Genomic DNA, 15,261 nt, shown 5'->3' with positions numbered 1-15,261 from the left:
AAAATATATTGGTTTATGCATTGTGATGAAAGTCCTGTGATTTGATCAACCGGACCAGGGGGGTATACCACGAACCTCGCTGAATATACCCAGGCTTTCTTGGGAAAACCTCGCTCGACAGAGCCGCAACTCGCAATCAGAGTTAAATGGTACCACAAAGCTCACTTTAGATTCAATTAGTTGAACCAGGTTTTCCGCTTTAGGTTCAGTGCGTGTTCACGTGAAAGGGGCGTTTTTTGCATCATTTTTCTCACCTTTACGATAGATCAAGCAGTCTATATGCGTATAAGTGAAAATATTCAGCATATTGTCTATAAAATAACTATGCCAAATGCAGAATTGTTCGCCATTAATCCAAATAGAATGATGATGATTTTAAAAATGCATAAGCAACGTCCATCCTGCCTTATTCTATCATTTAGGGAATTCACTTTAAATACACCCTATGTAAGAATTGTATCGCATGTTTTCAACCGCTGAGAGGTAGCGGCTGTAGCGTAGTGGATTAGTATAAGACCCGAACGCCAGTGACCGGGGTTCAAATTCGCCGGTCTATCATCATGCATTTTACCCCCATAGATGTTGCCTTGCCTTGCCCTGGTGCCAGCACGGCCTTGAAAATATGGGTTCAAGTTCGAAATAAGCAGAAAACATATAATTCCATAAGCTTTAGTGAATATGTATTCCATATGCATGAGAATTGGGACTTTTTAAGCTTCACATAAATTCGCGTCACTTGGGAGTCGAACCCCCCCCCCGCGCAGAAATTCAAGACTGACGCGCTACCTCCACTCTAGCACTCTGTCACGGAGACACAATGCGCAACAGTAAGCATTGTCTACATAAGGTCCAAAAGGACGATCAAATAACGAACACCCTCTGATGAGAATCTGTATCTCTCATGAAGAACCCCAATTTCGTTGTTTGCACAATGACAATAAAGTCTGAAATCTGAATATCGTCAGACAATGCCAAGGGATCGGTTCTGTGCCGTAAAACCCTCTGTCTCCGGAGAGACGCCTGTACGAGAAGTGCGCCGAGGTCCACGGGAACACCCACAAATGGTGACGCCATTGTCAGAGGAGGGGCTGGGATGATGCGCACGCCGATTTAAGTAGCCGATCTCCAGCTAGACAGCCGAAAAACTGCTCCCGACCAGGTTTGGTTGCGAGCATAAGTCACCATGGTGATACAGCGACGCTAAAAGAGATCGACTTTCGTGGTACAACTAACCCAGGCTTTGAGCTACCTCGCTAACCCTCTAAGCAGGACATCAGACAGTAAATTGGGGTGAGAGGAAAGTAGGACCACTGATCAGAATCAAACCTGGGTCTGCTGCAGGGCACATGGCCCAAGTGGTTAGCAAGTAAAGGCTTAGTTATGGTCCCACGTCAACACAACGCAAGGGGGTTTACAGACCCATTACGTCCTTGCGGACCCTCCTTGCATTCACCGCAAGGGCCTGACGTGTGCCTCCAAATTGTAACCTCGACAAGGGCTATGACTGGTCAGCTCACTAAAACCCGATGCAGAACCAAAACAGGTTCACGATTGCGTCGGAGCGTCCGCGTGGTCATTGCCTTGTGTCGACGTGGAACCGTAACTGAGCCTTAAGCGAGGTGAGTCACAGAACCGGCCGGCTTTCCATTGACTCTGCTGATTGGGGGATGTATGTGGGTCCCGTCCCTGGCAGGCACGGGCACCAACGCCTGCTACATGGAGGAGGTGCGGAACATGGAGCTGGTGGAGGAGGACGAGGGCCGCATGTGCGTCAACATGGAGTGGGGGGCGTTCGGGGACGACGGGGCGCTGGACGACCTGCGCACCGTGTTCGACCGCGAGATTGATGCCGGCTCCCTGAACCCCGGAGGGCAGCTGTAAGTGTTATTGTGTGTGTGTGGGTGTGTGGGTGGGTGGGTGGGTGGGTGAAAACTGCTCAATGGCGCAGGGCAACATCAAGGAGAGACTTGTTTCCGCCTCATTGGAGCCAGCCACGCCCTAGTGCATGACGTGCCGGATGCAGAAATATTCTTGTTGTCGAGCATTGTAGCATCATATGCGAGAGGTCTGTCTACACATCCCTCGGCAACTTTAAGTGATTAAAAAGTCAACAGAGTGCCTAAAATCCATCAACTTCATTCGGAAAAACCTTGGGCACGAGAAGTTAACGGAGCCGTGCACTGAGCCCTCTCGGATTCCGGGCCGAAACAACATTTGTTTCACTATGACTCCTTTCAGCTGCTCACCCGTCCTTCTCCTGCAATAAATAAATAAAACGGCTAATAAAACGCTTGAGGTAGCGTTTTGAAAAGAGAAAACTTACATTTTATTAGTACATGGTATAAAGATTATGAGCCTTTGATTGATATCCAGATTTTTTTTGCGGAGACACATTCCTGTTCCCCACTAGTATTGGAGTGAACCGAGATATCTACTTCTGGGCCCCTTGAATCGAGGGACCCGTCCACAGCCCGCTTAAACGGCTACAATACCAGGCTTGGCCGCTGAACACTGGTGGATTGCGGAAGTATGCATGTTTGTTGGGGCTTGACGAGATGTACCCTGGTTCAAAATGGACCAGGAAATGGGGGTACAGCCCTGGCCGTATATATACTCTTTTATACTCTTCTCAAAACTCACCCCTTCAACCTTGCCGACTGCCTGTGACCCCCCCCCCCCCCCCCCCCCCCAACCACACACACACACACACTCTTGTTTGTCTCCTTATCTTATTTTTTATTATGTTTGTGCCCTCCTCGGTATGTCTACTCTGCAGATGTATTTCTCACTTCCACAGGTTATTAGAAGCACATGGGAAAAGGTGAAACTGCAACACACACAAAAAAGAAATCTCTTGTGCTCATCTCAAACTAATAAGCCAGAATATTTACATTATTTTTGGTCATTTCAACTATTACCGACGTCAAATGACCCACGTGTGACTTAACATGGCATTCGTATAGCCGTAATACATCAAACTTTACAAACTCCACAATAATGTCAAAATAGCGACCAACTCTTTCAAATGAAATCAAAATAGAACACATACCAACGATGCTACGTTAAGCACAAGACGCCGACAGATTTGACTAAATTATTCTGGATAAAACAGACAGACTTGAACAAAACGCTGAACCAGCTAGACGTTCATTACTTCCTGGAGGCACGCGATAGGCCGATTAGAACCATGCGTCTTAAAGTGAACACGTCCTGATTAGAAACGCAGCGGAAATGCATATTCCTGGAACACATAATTCTGTAATGCTGACTTAAAGGACAATTCCGGTATTTTGATCATTGGGCCCCCTTTCTGGTTTGTTTAGGATGAAATAGAGTGGGTGACACCGAAATTTGAACTATAAGTCCTTTCTCGGGTATTTGGCTCATTTTGAATCGCTCCTGCCTGCTCCACAATGGTTGTCTGTGTGCATACACAAACCTGTCAACCCAGCAACCCTAAACGTTCGTTTTCAAAAATGTGCAAGTAACCGAGTGGTTAGTGGCATTCGTGAAGTTTAAAAAAAATATATCGGCGCAATATATGGTTTCCATCCGTGTTAGTTGCTAACTGGAACTATTTTTTCAGATACCTCACAACCGCATATAAACTTCCGCAAAAGGTCCCACTCCGTGCAGCACCTACTTTCGACGTCCGTCGGCATCTGCCTGCACTTCCCACAGGCACACCCATTTTCCCTAATCCGAGGTGCGCACGGTACAAGACTTCAAACCAACGTAAACAGCCCACCTTTCCGGTTCGGCGGAGTAATATCATCGTGCAGTAATGAGTCTTCCAACTGAAATCAACTGGCGATAAATGTGCAATAAAACACGACAGAAACCATATATTGCGCCGATAATTTTTTTTTAAACTTCACGAATGCCACTAACCACTCGGTTACTTTTTTGAAAACGAACGTTTAGGGTTGCTGGGTTGACAGGTTTGTGTATGCACACAGACAACCATTGTGGAGCAGGCAGGAGCGATTCAAAATGAGCCAAATACCCGAGAAAGGACTTAAAGTTCAAATTTCGGTGTCACCCACTCTATTTCATCCTAAACAAACCAGAAAGGGGGCCCAATGATCAAAATACCGGAATTGTCCTTTAATGCAAAGCATGCACTACCTACCTGTTACATTAAACTTAATGGTCTTAAGACTTTTTCTTACTCACAAAGTTCCTTTGTCTTCAATGTTCCTGCCCATATTGTAAAGCATCCTTTGGTTTTGAAAGGCGGCATATAGATTGAATTGATCATTATTATTAGGGGTCCGAGCAGCGAAGATGCTTGGTCCCCTATTGTTTCTGTTCCGTTCATTTTCACCCAATAATTCTGTAAAAGTCATACTGCAGCCTATACCGTAAATCGAAAACTCTTGAAATTTTCAGGTATGGTCACCAATAACCCCCACTACCCATAAACCCAAATTTGGTACTGCACCCAAAGGTGGAGTCATTGTAAATAAGCGCCACATAAAATATTTAGACCAAGCCTCACAAAAGTTATCGAACAGATTTTTTTTTTAATACCGCCCACTCCGGCATTGTGCCGGAGTGGGCGGTATTCAAAGCGTCCATTGCTGAAGCAATGGAGGGGCGTGACTTCGCCACTCTATGTATAGATTGAGTCGAGGTCTGGCGTTAGCCAGGCTACTCGGGTATTGGATTGTCGGTGCCCTTAAAGTAGTTAACTATTATGAAGAAGCATTAACGGCACCGTCAATCTTCAGATTATCTTGTGCGTGCGCAGAGATAATTTGCGCGCTCGCAGTTGATATAATATAATACGCCGGAATGCATGTTTTATCACATTAGTGCTTCATGGAACTAATGTGTCGCCATAGTTGTGTGCTTATCATTCAACATTTTGACCATGTGAATGAGGCTACAGTTCAGGTATGTCAGTGGCTCAATGGGATAATGCCTTGTACTGGTGAGCCTTTGGTTGAGAGTTCGAATCCCAATTAGAGCATTATGAACAAGCTGAACATAACATTCGGCCATTGCTCTGCAGCCCACTCGCCTGAAAGCCGAGGCACAATATGGCATTAAGGGGAACATCTTCATCAACATCTTTCCTTCATAATTATGTGTCATATTTATATACCTTCCATATATATCTTACATTAGTTTGTTCTTGACTTTTCATTTTGCTCGGACCCCGTTAATCACCGGTTACGAGATTAACTGCAAACCAAAGGTTTTATTTTGCCTGCCTAACATTTGCAGATGAGAATAAATAGTAATTTACAAGGGCCTCCTCAACACTTTAAAAACACTACACCACAATACAAATTATTTCTCGATTCTCTTTTAAAAAATATGCTGCAGGTAAGATTCAGAGCCATTATTTGAATGTTATTTGTTTGAAATACAACTCCTTGTCCATGGCGCGTCACAGGTAACTTTATCATCACCGCCTCATACAGCACCGGATAGCCATACAATGGAATCTATTGATCTATTCTAATCTATTCATGCATCTGTCTGTGTATTCCAAGAACTTTAACATTGACAATGTCGCAGTGATCAATGACACATTGGGCACTTTGATGAACTGCGGCTATGATCTGCAAATATGCTGCAGGCAAGGTTACGAGCTATTATTTGAGTCTAATTTGTTTGAAATACCAAAGCCATCCCTCAGCTAATGTAATGTGTGATGCGCTGTGGGAATATCGATTTTGAGTTTACTGCCCCTGCTTCTATATCAGCCAATTTAGGCTCATTTTTTATCAATCAGAACGATGCTACCTCGATTGGTTTGGGGAATTATCTCGCCTGCTGATTACAGGTGTGTGAAATGCAGCACTTATCAATGGTAGAGCAGTGCATAGGGATGGAAGGAGAAGAGAGTGAGTTGTCATTCTTTTTGGTTTGTTTGGAGGTTGCTGCATAAACAATCAATAGGATTTGATGGGGAAAAGAAGTTTAGAGGGGACTGGTGATGTCCCCTTGTATATAAAGTACCAGGTGATGTCCCCTAGTACATAAAGGACCATGTTTTGTCCCCTAGTAAATAAAGGACCAGGAAGGAATACTATTGCAGCCATGTACAATCTCCTTTTGTAATACTGTTGTGTGTGATTTTGTTACAAAATGGGGTGAACTTTTTTTCTACAAGTCACAATGTCAAATCAACACTGTTGAAATCACTCACTTTGTGTCAGTCAGTGTCACACACTGCCTGACATATCTGGTACATTTGATTTACAACATTTCCTTCTGGGTTGAGCATGAGGCCTGCATGTCTAATGTGGTCTTAATTATCCCAGCAAATCAGTCTGCTTCCATGTCTGTTCTGAATCCGTCTGGAATTCAACTTGTGAATAGTGCAGATGCAATATGCAAAGAACTGTCAGACACCTGCTTTGTAATTGGCAGTCTTTCCATCCTTGATTAGCAACCTGTGGTGGCATATTTTAAAGTTTGCACAGCAGGAACAGATTGGGTTTTATACATGCAGAACTAAGGCAGAAAATTAAACTTTTCCTAAATGGACAGATGCCCTCATAATTGACACTGAACAAAACTCTCTTTCTCACACTCTCTCTCATCTGCAGCTTTGAGAAGATGATCAGTGGCTTCTACATGGGCGAGTTGGTTCGCCTCATCCTGGTGAAGATGGCCAAAGAGCAGATGATCTTCCAGGGTCAGGTCACCCCCGGCCTGCTGACCAGGGGCAGCTTCAACACCGGCCACGTCTCTGCCATCGAAGACGACAGGTGAGGCTGTAGGTGGGGGCATGGGGGGTAGGGGAGAGGCGGTAGGGGGTATAGGTGGGGGAGAGACAGTCGGGGGATATAGGAGGGGTATGAGTGTCGGAAAGACCGGTATGGGCGGGGCGGGACTCCACAGGAGGAGATATTGGAGGGGGAGAAATGGGAGCTGGGTGTGAGTGGGAGACAGAATGGCCTCCGTGGATGAGAGACGGGAGGGGATATGGGGGATTGAGTGGCGGCCGGAGGAGGGAGAGACGGCTGGTGGAGCCTGAGACATGGGAGGATTTGGGTAGGGAGGATTAGACGGGTGGAGGTATGGCTCTTGGAGAGTTGTGAGGATGGATTGGGAAGAGACAATGTTTCCCAGATCATGTGATCAATGAATGATGGCTCAAGATAAATCAGGAAAGACGAGTTGGGTTGACATGGCGATAGGATGACATGAATGGGACTGGAGCTGCTGATGCTCTGAGTGTAGGCTGCATGATGAACCTCTTTGTACGGTGGAGGTGGGTTTAATATAAACTTGGATTCATGTAGCACCTTTCATAGTCCCTCAGATTGCTTAACAGAATGGAGGGGGGGTAGTTTACATGAGGGAGCAGCTGAATGACGCAGAAGAGAAGCGAGCAGCCGTAATTACACTGAAGGAAATAATTATGTATCTCAGGATGTGTGTGAAGGCAGGGAAAAAACGGAAAAGGGCAGTCATCTTCCTGTCTGTACTTGCACTATAGCTTCATGAGGCCTGTAGATATCGGGGTTTGAACCTGGAACCCTGCTGCTGGGAGTGAGCCCCCAACCACCACCACTCGACGATTCAGATGATCGTCTGTTGGAGGTCAGCCTGTGTGAACCCTCTTAGAGTTTCCACTAGAGCTGAACGAAGTGCCTTTTTTTGTGCATTTGTTTAACGACATGTCCTCAAAGCACATAATACAGGGGTTCTCGAAGATTTGACAGCTGAAGGCCAATTTAGGAACCCAGCTGAACGATTTGGGGAAATTATCAAAGTGCAATTATTTCAAGCAATATTGCGATTGCAATTTAGTATGCAATTTTGTCTTTTTTTAAGTTCCTAACGCTCTGTATTATTCACTAAACAAGCAATAAATTATTCTATAGTGTGACCAACACAACATTGGAAGATTTCAACATATAAACTGATCTTACCTTTAGGCCAGGCCTATGTGTTGAGATGAATTGATTCATGAATTGATACTATAACATATTTATTCAACTATGATAATATATATAATATTATAATATAATAAATATGATATTATTAAATAAATGCAAAACTTACTGAACTCCAGTATTTTTTTTTAATCCCAGCCTTTGCGATTTGCAAATCGCGTTATACTACATCGCAATGTTGGTTTGAATTCGATTAATCGTTCAGCGCCTAGTTTCCACGACACTCAATGTGCCTCTCCTCCGGTTGCCAGGGACAACGCCGGTCTGCTGGCCGCCGAGACGCTCCTGCGGGGGCTGGGGCTGAGCCCGTCCACGGAGGACTGCGTGGCCACCCAGCGGGTGTGTCAAGTGGTGTCCACCCGCTCCGCCCACCTCTGCGCCGCCTCGCTGGTGTCGGTCCTGCGGCAGATCCGCGACAACAAGGCCGCTGAGAAGCTCCGCACCACCATCGGCGTGGACGGCTCCGTCTACAAGAACCACCCCCAGTGAGTATACAGTGCCCCCACCTCCCCCCCCCCCCCCCACATTGAGAACGGGGAGCGCCAGGGGAGGGGCCGCCTTCACGCCTGTTGTGCCTTTTTTTGTGCATTTGTTTAACAACATGTCCTCAAAGCACATAATACAGGGGTTCTCGAAGATTTGACAGCTGAAGGCCAATTTAGGAACCCAGAATTTGACTGAGGGCCGCCAGAGGAAAAAGAATTAGGCGGAAAACGCCGTCAGCATCCCAGTGGGGAAAAAAAACATTGCACCCTGGACCTCTGGGAGTGAGGTCAAGTGAGGTCTAAATCACGAAACTGAGGTTCATCCTTTCAAAGTAATGTACAGTCAGATTAAAACTAACAAATGTAACAGGATTTAATTGAATGCTAGAGAGAGTCAACTTTTCTCTTTATATTTATTTATTTTTTGTGTAATTTAATATTGATATAATAATAAAAAAATTAATATATATATTTTTTTTTACTTACATCTGTTTGTCAATGCGGGCCACCAGGAATGTTTTTGCGGGCCGCCATTGACCCGCGGGCCGCACTTTGAGAACCAATGTTATAATATATCCATAATATAACTAGCGACAGAAGGCGTACAAGTAGACATCTGCACATTGCAATGTTATCCCGTAATCCTTCAGTATCATGTACAATGCGTGTTGTAAATATCCTGTGGGCTGTCAGTGGCAGAAGGCAATAATGCGCACATAATATGCTGTCTCACACAAGGCAAGATAAGACGGTACGACTCAAAGCATGTTATTGCCCATGTTCTTTTCAGCGAGTTGACCTTCTGATTGTTCCTAGGTATTGTCTCCTCGTTGTGAAACATTCCTTTCTATTGGGTGTATAGACACGCTCTGTAAACAGACTTTCATAATGTGACTCTGTGACTCACTCTCCGTCGATTCCGTTCAATGTTTGCTTTTATCTTGGTAGCGCTCAAGACTTCGCTATGACAATAGCGTGCCGATGTGGACGAGCCCCTATGATTGACGTTGAAGCCGACTGCCTCTGTGGTAGAAAATAACCGAGTTCTATCACTTCAACTAAATAAGAGAGCTTGAATAATCGGGGAGTCCGGATCAAGTATGACAAGAGGCTTTTTTTTTTTTTTTGGGATTTATTTTAGCATTTTAGTGCTTTATTATAGAGAGGAAGGTAGGGGACATAGAGGGGAGGACATGCAGCAAATGACCACGGGCAGGACTCGAACCCGGGTCGCGATTTAGGACTGAGCCTACATGGCACGCGCTCTGCACGGTGAGCCACCAGGGCGCCGTATGACAAGAGACTTTATTGTTACCCGCGAACAAGCAACAACGAAGCCGAGGGAGGTTTACAAAGACACCGCCGATCATCATCTAATTGATATATAGGCCTGTTAACACTCATAGTTGTTATAAAAAGTAGTGGTTAATTTCTCCCATACCTCCCGCCTCCACCTCCGTCTCACAGGTTCGCCCGCAAGCTCCACAAGATGGTGCGGCGGCTGGCGCCCGACTGCGACGTGCGCTTCCTGAGCTCGGGGGACGGCAGCGGCAAGGGCGCGGCCATGGTGACGGCGGTGGCGTACCGGCTGGCCATGCAGCACGCCGAGCGCCAGCGCATCCTGGAGCCCCTGCGGCTGGGCCGGGAGCAGCTGCTGGAGGTGAAGAGGAGGCTGGAGGAGGCCATGGAGCAGGGCCTGGCCAAGGAGACCCACCAGCAGGCCAGCCTCAAGATGCTGCCCACCTATGTCCGGGCCACGCCCGATGGCACAGGTGAGCTGGAAAGAATCTGAAGAAAGCTTGAAGGCATGAAAGGCATGAAGCAGCTGAAAAGGTGCTTCATGCCTTCAGGCTTTCTTCAGTATGTCTGCTTAAGCAGACAGGCAGACAGGCAGCAGCTGCTAAGAAAAACGACCTAGTACCTAAAAACTGCTGGATCGAATACTTGGGAGCTGTAGGATTCAGAAAGACAACGTTGGTAGAATTATCAGTTCATTATCTTTTTTTTGTTTCAAGCATTTTGTCTGAGATATATTCCATATTCCCAGTTGTCTTTACACTATCTCTGCAATGGTTGAAGAGTAGTAAACTGTGTGCGGCAAAACATATGTCTTTGATCCTTTGGAACATAGACAAAGATGCTTGGCAATATAGATTTTTCTTTTTCTCCATTGATTTCAATTCGGTTTAAACCTGCAAAGAGTATTGATTAACTACCTTGTCACTGTATAGTTTAATGCGCCCTAGTGAATCCGTACCAAGGTTGAAGTCCCATCGTCTTTCTCCAGCTCCTTTATTAATTTCAGATTCCCTGTGTGTGTGTGTGTGTGTGTGTTGTGTTTTATAAATCTCAACGCTGTTGCGTAGAAACAACTCATTACACTTTTAATAAGCTTTCTTACTTGCAACGGTTCACTTGCCTAAGGGCGAATTTAGGATGCGGCCATGGTATCAGTGACACTTTGGCTCTTTGAATGGCATGCTGCCAATCAATGGTTGTTAATCCAGGTATTTATATTTAAAGTGTATAAATTTGCCTAAACTGGCAACAATTTTCTACCTCATGTATACTTTGCTGCTAATTTCTGAAAATGAGAATTTTGATCTATTAAGAATTGAAGAGAAATGTTAAGATACAATGCACCGACCTTAAAGATTAAATTAAATTAAAATTTATATTTTTCCTTGAACTTGGTTTACATGGTACGATTTATATTGCATTTGGACATGTGCAAAAGACCACATAAAAAGAGTCCAAGTCTGTTTCTAAATGTGGTCCTCTAAGAGGTTGAAAACCATTTAAACTACTAAAACAACCAAGAAGTTGAGTAGTCTGATGGAGCTGGGGTTAAACTCGATGTTCACGCTTGGTTTTTCTGATGCAGTCTCTCTGTAATTGAGCTCAGTAAGCAGGGATAAGATGCATCACTTGATGGTATGCTGTGCTAAGAGGTGGTTTTATATGTTTTCCTGAGGTTCTCTTAACAGGTTGATCGATTTAGAAGCTCTGGTGGTGCATTTCACCTACTGTTGATGCGTTGCTTGTGTTTTAAGTCTGCATCGTCCATTGATATCACCAAGGAAGGAGTCCGGAGATGCTAATTTAATGCGCTGGGCACACGCAGCTATAGCTTCTGACAAGCCTAAGACTGATTGCTAATTGGAGGGATGTCAACAATATTCACAGCGCACCGTCCAGACTCCAACAACAGGAATGTAAGGAGATTGATCTTGATGACGGAAGTCTTTTAGAATCGTGTGTGTGTGTGTGTGTGTGTGTGTGTGTGTGTGTGTGTGTGTGTGTGTGTGTGTGTGTGTGTGTGTGTGTGTGTGTGTGTGTGTGTGTGTGTGTGTGTGTGTGTGTGTGTGTGTGTGTGTGTGTGTGTGTGTGTGTGTGTGTGTGTGTGTTCTCACTAGAACACGGTGACTTCCTGGCTCTTGACCTTGGGGGGACGAACTTCCGAGTGCTCCTGGTGCGTGTACGGAGTGGGAAGAAGCGCAGCGTGGAGATGCACAACAAGATCTACAGCATCCCGCAGGAGACCATGCAGGGCACCGGGGAGGAGGTACGCCTGCTCGGCCCTCTGGGGTGGGGATTCTGAGCAACGAGAGGGCCGGGTGTTATGTGTGGGGGAACGATCGACGTTGTGACTGATGAGAGGATTTCCTTTGAGGGAATGAGCATGACTAAAGCTTTGTTGATGGGGTTAGTTTAGTTTTGCTTTTTTATTTCGAACATGTTCGAGTATATAATCTGACAAACAAACAAAACCAATGACAATAGTCAAAACAACAATAGAAATAGTCAAATTATGTCCGAAAAGGAGTGGGATGAAGCATATGCTTATTTAAACCTACCCCTTCCTCACTACTCAATTAACTACCTAACTTATCTTTCTCCCTAAACATACATATTTACATAATGCATATTTACAAAAAATAGAAAATAAATAGATTAAATAAACAAATATATTAAACATTTATCATTTATGAAATGGGTTACTTCCTAACATGAATCGAGAGAGTGTGTGTGTGTGCGTGCGTGCGTGCGTGCGTGCGCTCATCTGTATTTGTCGTCCTAGCTCTTCGACCATATCGTCCAGTGCATTGCGGACTTCTTGGAGTACATGGGAATGAAAGGGGCTGTCCTTCCCCTGGGCTTCACCTTCTCCTTCCCCTGTCAACAAAGACAACTTGACCAGGTAATGCACCCGATCATCCACCCCGGTGGATGTTGACCCCATCATGCATTCTTTCTTTGAATATATTGTTGCAACCATGAAGGCCAAACACTACATAATCTCAGCGTCTCTGTCCAACACACTAAGGGAATCCTTCTGAGATGGACAAAGGGATTCAAGGCGACGGGCTGTGAGGGGGAGGACGTGGTCACCTTGCTGAAAGACGCCATTCGACGTAAAGAGGTCTGCTCACAGCTTCACGTATTGCCTTGGAAGATTCTTCAGAATGTTTTATTCGCTCTGGCCCTTTTCATAAAGCAGATGGACGGCTGCCGCTAATGTGGTGGTGGTGGATCATTTTTACATTATGGTTCAACTTGGACTAACCTAATTTATCCAAAAAAACAATTGTAGCTGGGAGCAACCGTGCTACCAATTAGAAAGTGTACCTCCCGCCCATAACACTACACCCACTACATAACATAACAATGCATATCAACCACAGCTTGGCTGTTTGTTATACTGTTTTCTCACACTGTTTTTATGCACCGCATAAGCAGTCCCTCGCTTAAATATTGGCATGTATAGTATCCTTCTTTTGTACATCATTATTTCCCTGCATATATATATTTTTTGCATTCAATCTCCTGAGGGAACCTTCCCGGGGGATTAATAATGTTCCTATCTATTTATCCCTCCATCTCTCTTACTCGCCTTTCCTCGTGTCCCGGCCCACAGAAGTTTGACCTGGACGTGGTGGCGCTGGTCAACGACACCGTTGGCACCATGATGACCTGCGGCTACGAGGACCCCCTGTGTGAGGTGGGCCTCATCGTAGGTGAGCGGCCAACGGTGCGCCATGCCGAGTGTAGAGGGTGATAATAAGCACGCAATCCAGGGCAGAGGCCACCTGCTGTGATGCCTGCAGTCAATTATATTATCCTAAGAACAGCGGATGGAAATAAGGGCACACCACATCAGCTTTGCACATGAATTGGCCGTTACGACCTGCAAGTACAAGACTTGAGTGAATAGAAAAAGGAAGATAATAATGTAGCTATCATTTTCACCATTCATGAGGGATATTATTATTCGGCCCTGTCTAAAAGCCGATAACTAACTTATTGAAGATAGATTGTCACATCAAAGCTCCAGGAGGAAGATGGAGTGTTTATGTCCTAATTGTTCTCATCTGATATAATTTCTAAAACTGTAATGCAAACAAAAATAATCATAAATGCTTGAGAGATAAAAAACACAATGCCAGAGTTAAATGTTTCCGGGGCACTAATCACACACCAATGGCGACGCCGATGTCAAACATGCAAGGCGACAGCCAGCATGTGTTCTGTGTCTTTCTCGGTGACACCTCTACACTCTCAGGCTAGGAGGAGCCGGGTATCGAGCTAGCAACCTTCAGGTTACCAGCCAACTTGCTCTACCTCCTGAGTCAAATGCCTCCCCAAAGAAAAGATGTCTGAGGGAATTACCATCTTGCCCTTTTTCAAACTTTTTTTTTTTGTCCTTTAAAATGAATCAGCCCAATCAAATTCAGTCTGTTTTTTTAATTATCAGACAGCCCCTAGGCTGTTTTTTTTTACATTTCTTGGTTTGTATGATTGCACTTTTGGAGAAAACTCATTAAAGTAGCCCTGTTTGCTGTCAGACACTCTTCAGACACTAATAACGAGCATGGAATGTTACGATCAGGATTCTCCTTTAGGCCCTGAGATAAACTACACGTTCGTTAGTCTCTTTCAACAGGGCTCCACAGACAGGCGGCTTTGGCTGCACACTATTAAATAGCCCACTGCTTACGACTGTATAGATGCTACTGATCACATCTTCTATTGATTTGCAATGAATATCACGGTCGAATGAGAGGGTCCACTTTTCAGTCAGTATACTGGGCCCTTAAGGCTTAGTTATGGTTCCACGTCTACGAAACACAAGGGTGTTTACGGAGCCGTTACGTCCTTTCGGAAACTCCATGCGTCAACCGTAAGGGCCTGACGTGCGCCTCCCAAAAATGTTAACCTTGGGACGCAGCAGCAAGGGCTGTGATTGGTCAGGTTCACGACTGTACCGAAGCGTCTGAATGGTCATCGCGTTGCGTCGACGTGGAACCATAACTGAGCCTTTAGGGTTAAGCCCGCACCCCCTTGTGGTTGGAAGCCACATTTTCCGCTGGAGATACATACGACACTGTATCCTTCCCCTGCGGTACCAGGCACGGGCACCAACGCCTGCTACATGGAGGAGGTGCGGAACGTGGAGCTGGTGGAGGGGGACGAGGGCCGCATGTGCGTCAACATGGAGTGGGGGGCGTTCGGGGACGGCGGGGAGCTGGACGAACTGTGCGCCGAGTTCGACCGCGTCGTGGACGAGAGCTCCAACAACCCCGGGAAACAAAGGTACAGGATGGAGGGCCGAGGGCCAGAGTTTCCTCCGCCGTGGGTTTTGAATATGAGACGGTGCACTTCAATCCCCCCAGAGTGGGGGGAGGGGCTCAGTCACACCACCTTGTGGAATTTAAAGGTGACATTATACCACCAGGTGTGAGTGTGATTAGCTACACTCACACCTGGTGGTATAATGTAAATTTAAATTTGTGCAGGGATGCAGGGAAATAAAAATATACAAGAAGAATACTGAACAAGCCAATATTTAAATG

The 15,261-nt window shown here is 45.5% G+C and overlaps 1 protein-coding gene across 2 annotated transcripts in view; it reads left to right on the top strand.

Moving 5' to 3' along the window:
• hk2 (hexokinase 2) overlaps window positions 1–15,261 on the top strand; it is a 37,553-nt gene that overhangs the window by 7,445 nt on the left and 14,847 nt on the right. For both annotated transcript variants that reach the window (XM_056591646.1, XM_056591645.1), the window contains exons 7-15: window positions 1,694–1,877; window positions 6,567–6,728; window positions 8,174–8,407; window positions 9,875–10,179; window positions 11,824–11,972; window positions 12,489–12,608; window positions 12,735–12,830; window positions 13,326–13,425; window positions 14,818–15,001. In XM_056591646.1, coding sequence (XP_056447621.1) covers window positions 1,694–1,877; window positions 6,567–6,728; window positions 8,174–8,407; window positions 9,875–10,179; window positions 11,824–11,972; window positions 12,489–12,608; window positions 12,735–12,830; window positions 13,326–13,425; window positions 14,818–15,001 — 1,534 coding nt within the window. The remainder of the gene's footprint in view (window positions 1–1,693; window positions 1,878–6,566; window positions 6,729–8,173; window positions 8,408–9,874; window positions 10,180–11,823; window positions 11,973–12,488; window positions 12,609–12,734; window positions 12,831–13,325; window positions 13,426–14,817; window positions 15,002–15,261) is intronic.

This window comes from Gadus chalcogrammus, chromosome 6 (assembly GCF_026213295.1).
Source record: "Gadus chalcogrammus isolate NIFS_2021 chromosome 6, NIFS_Gcha_1.0, whole genome shotgun sequence".
NCBI lineage: Eukaryota > Metazoa > Chordata > Actinopteri > Gadiformes > Gadidae > Gadus > Gadus chalcogrammus.
This window is presented reverse-complemented; position numbering and strand designations above follow the sequence as displayed.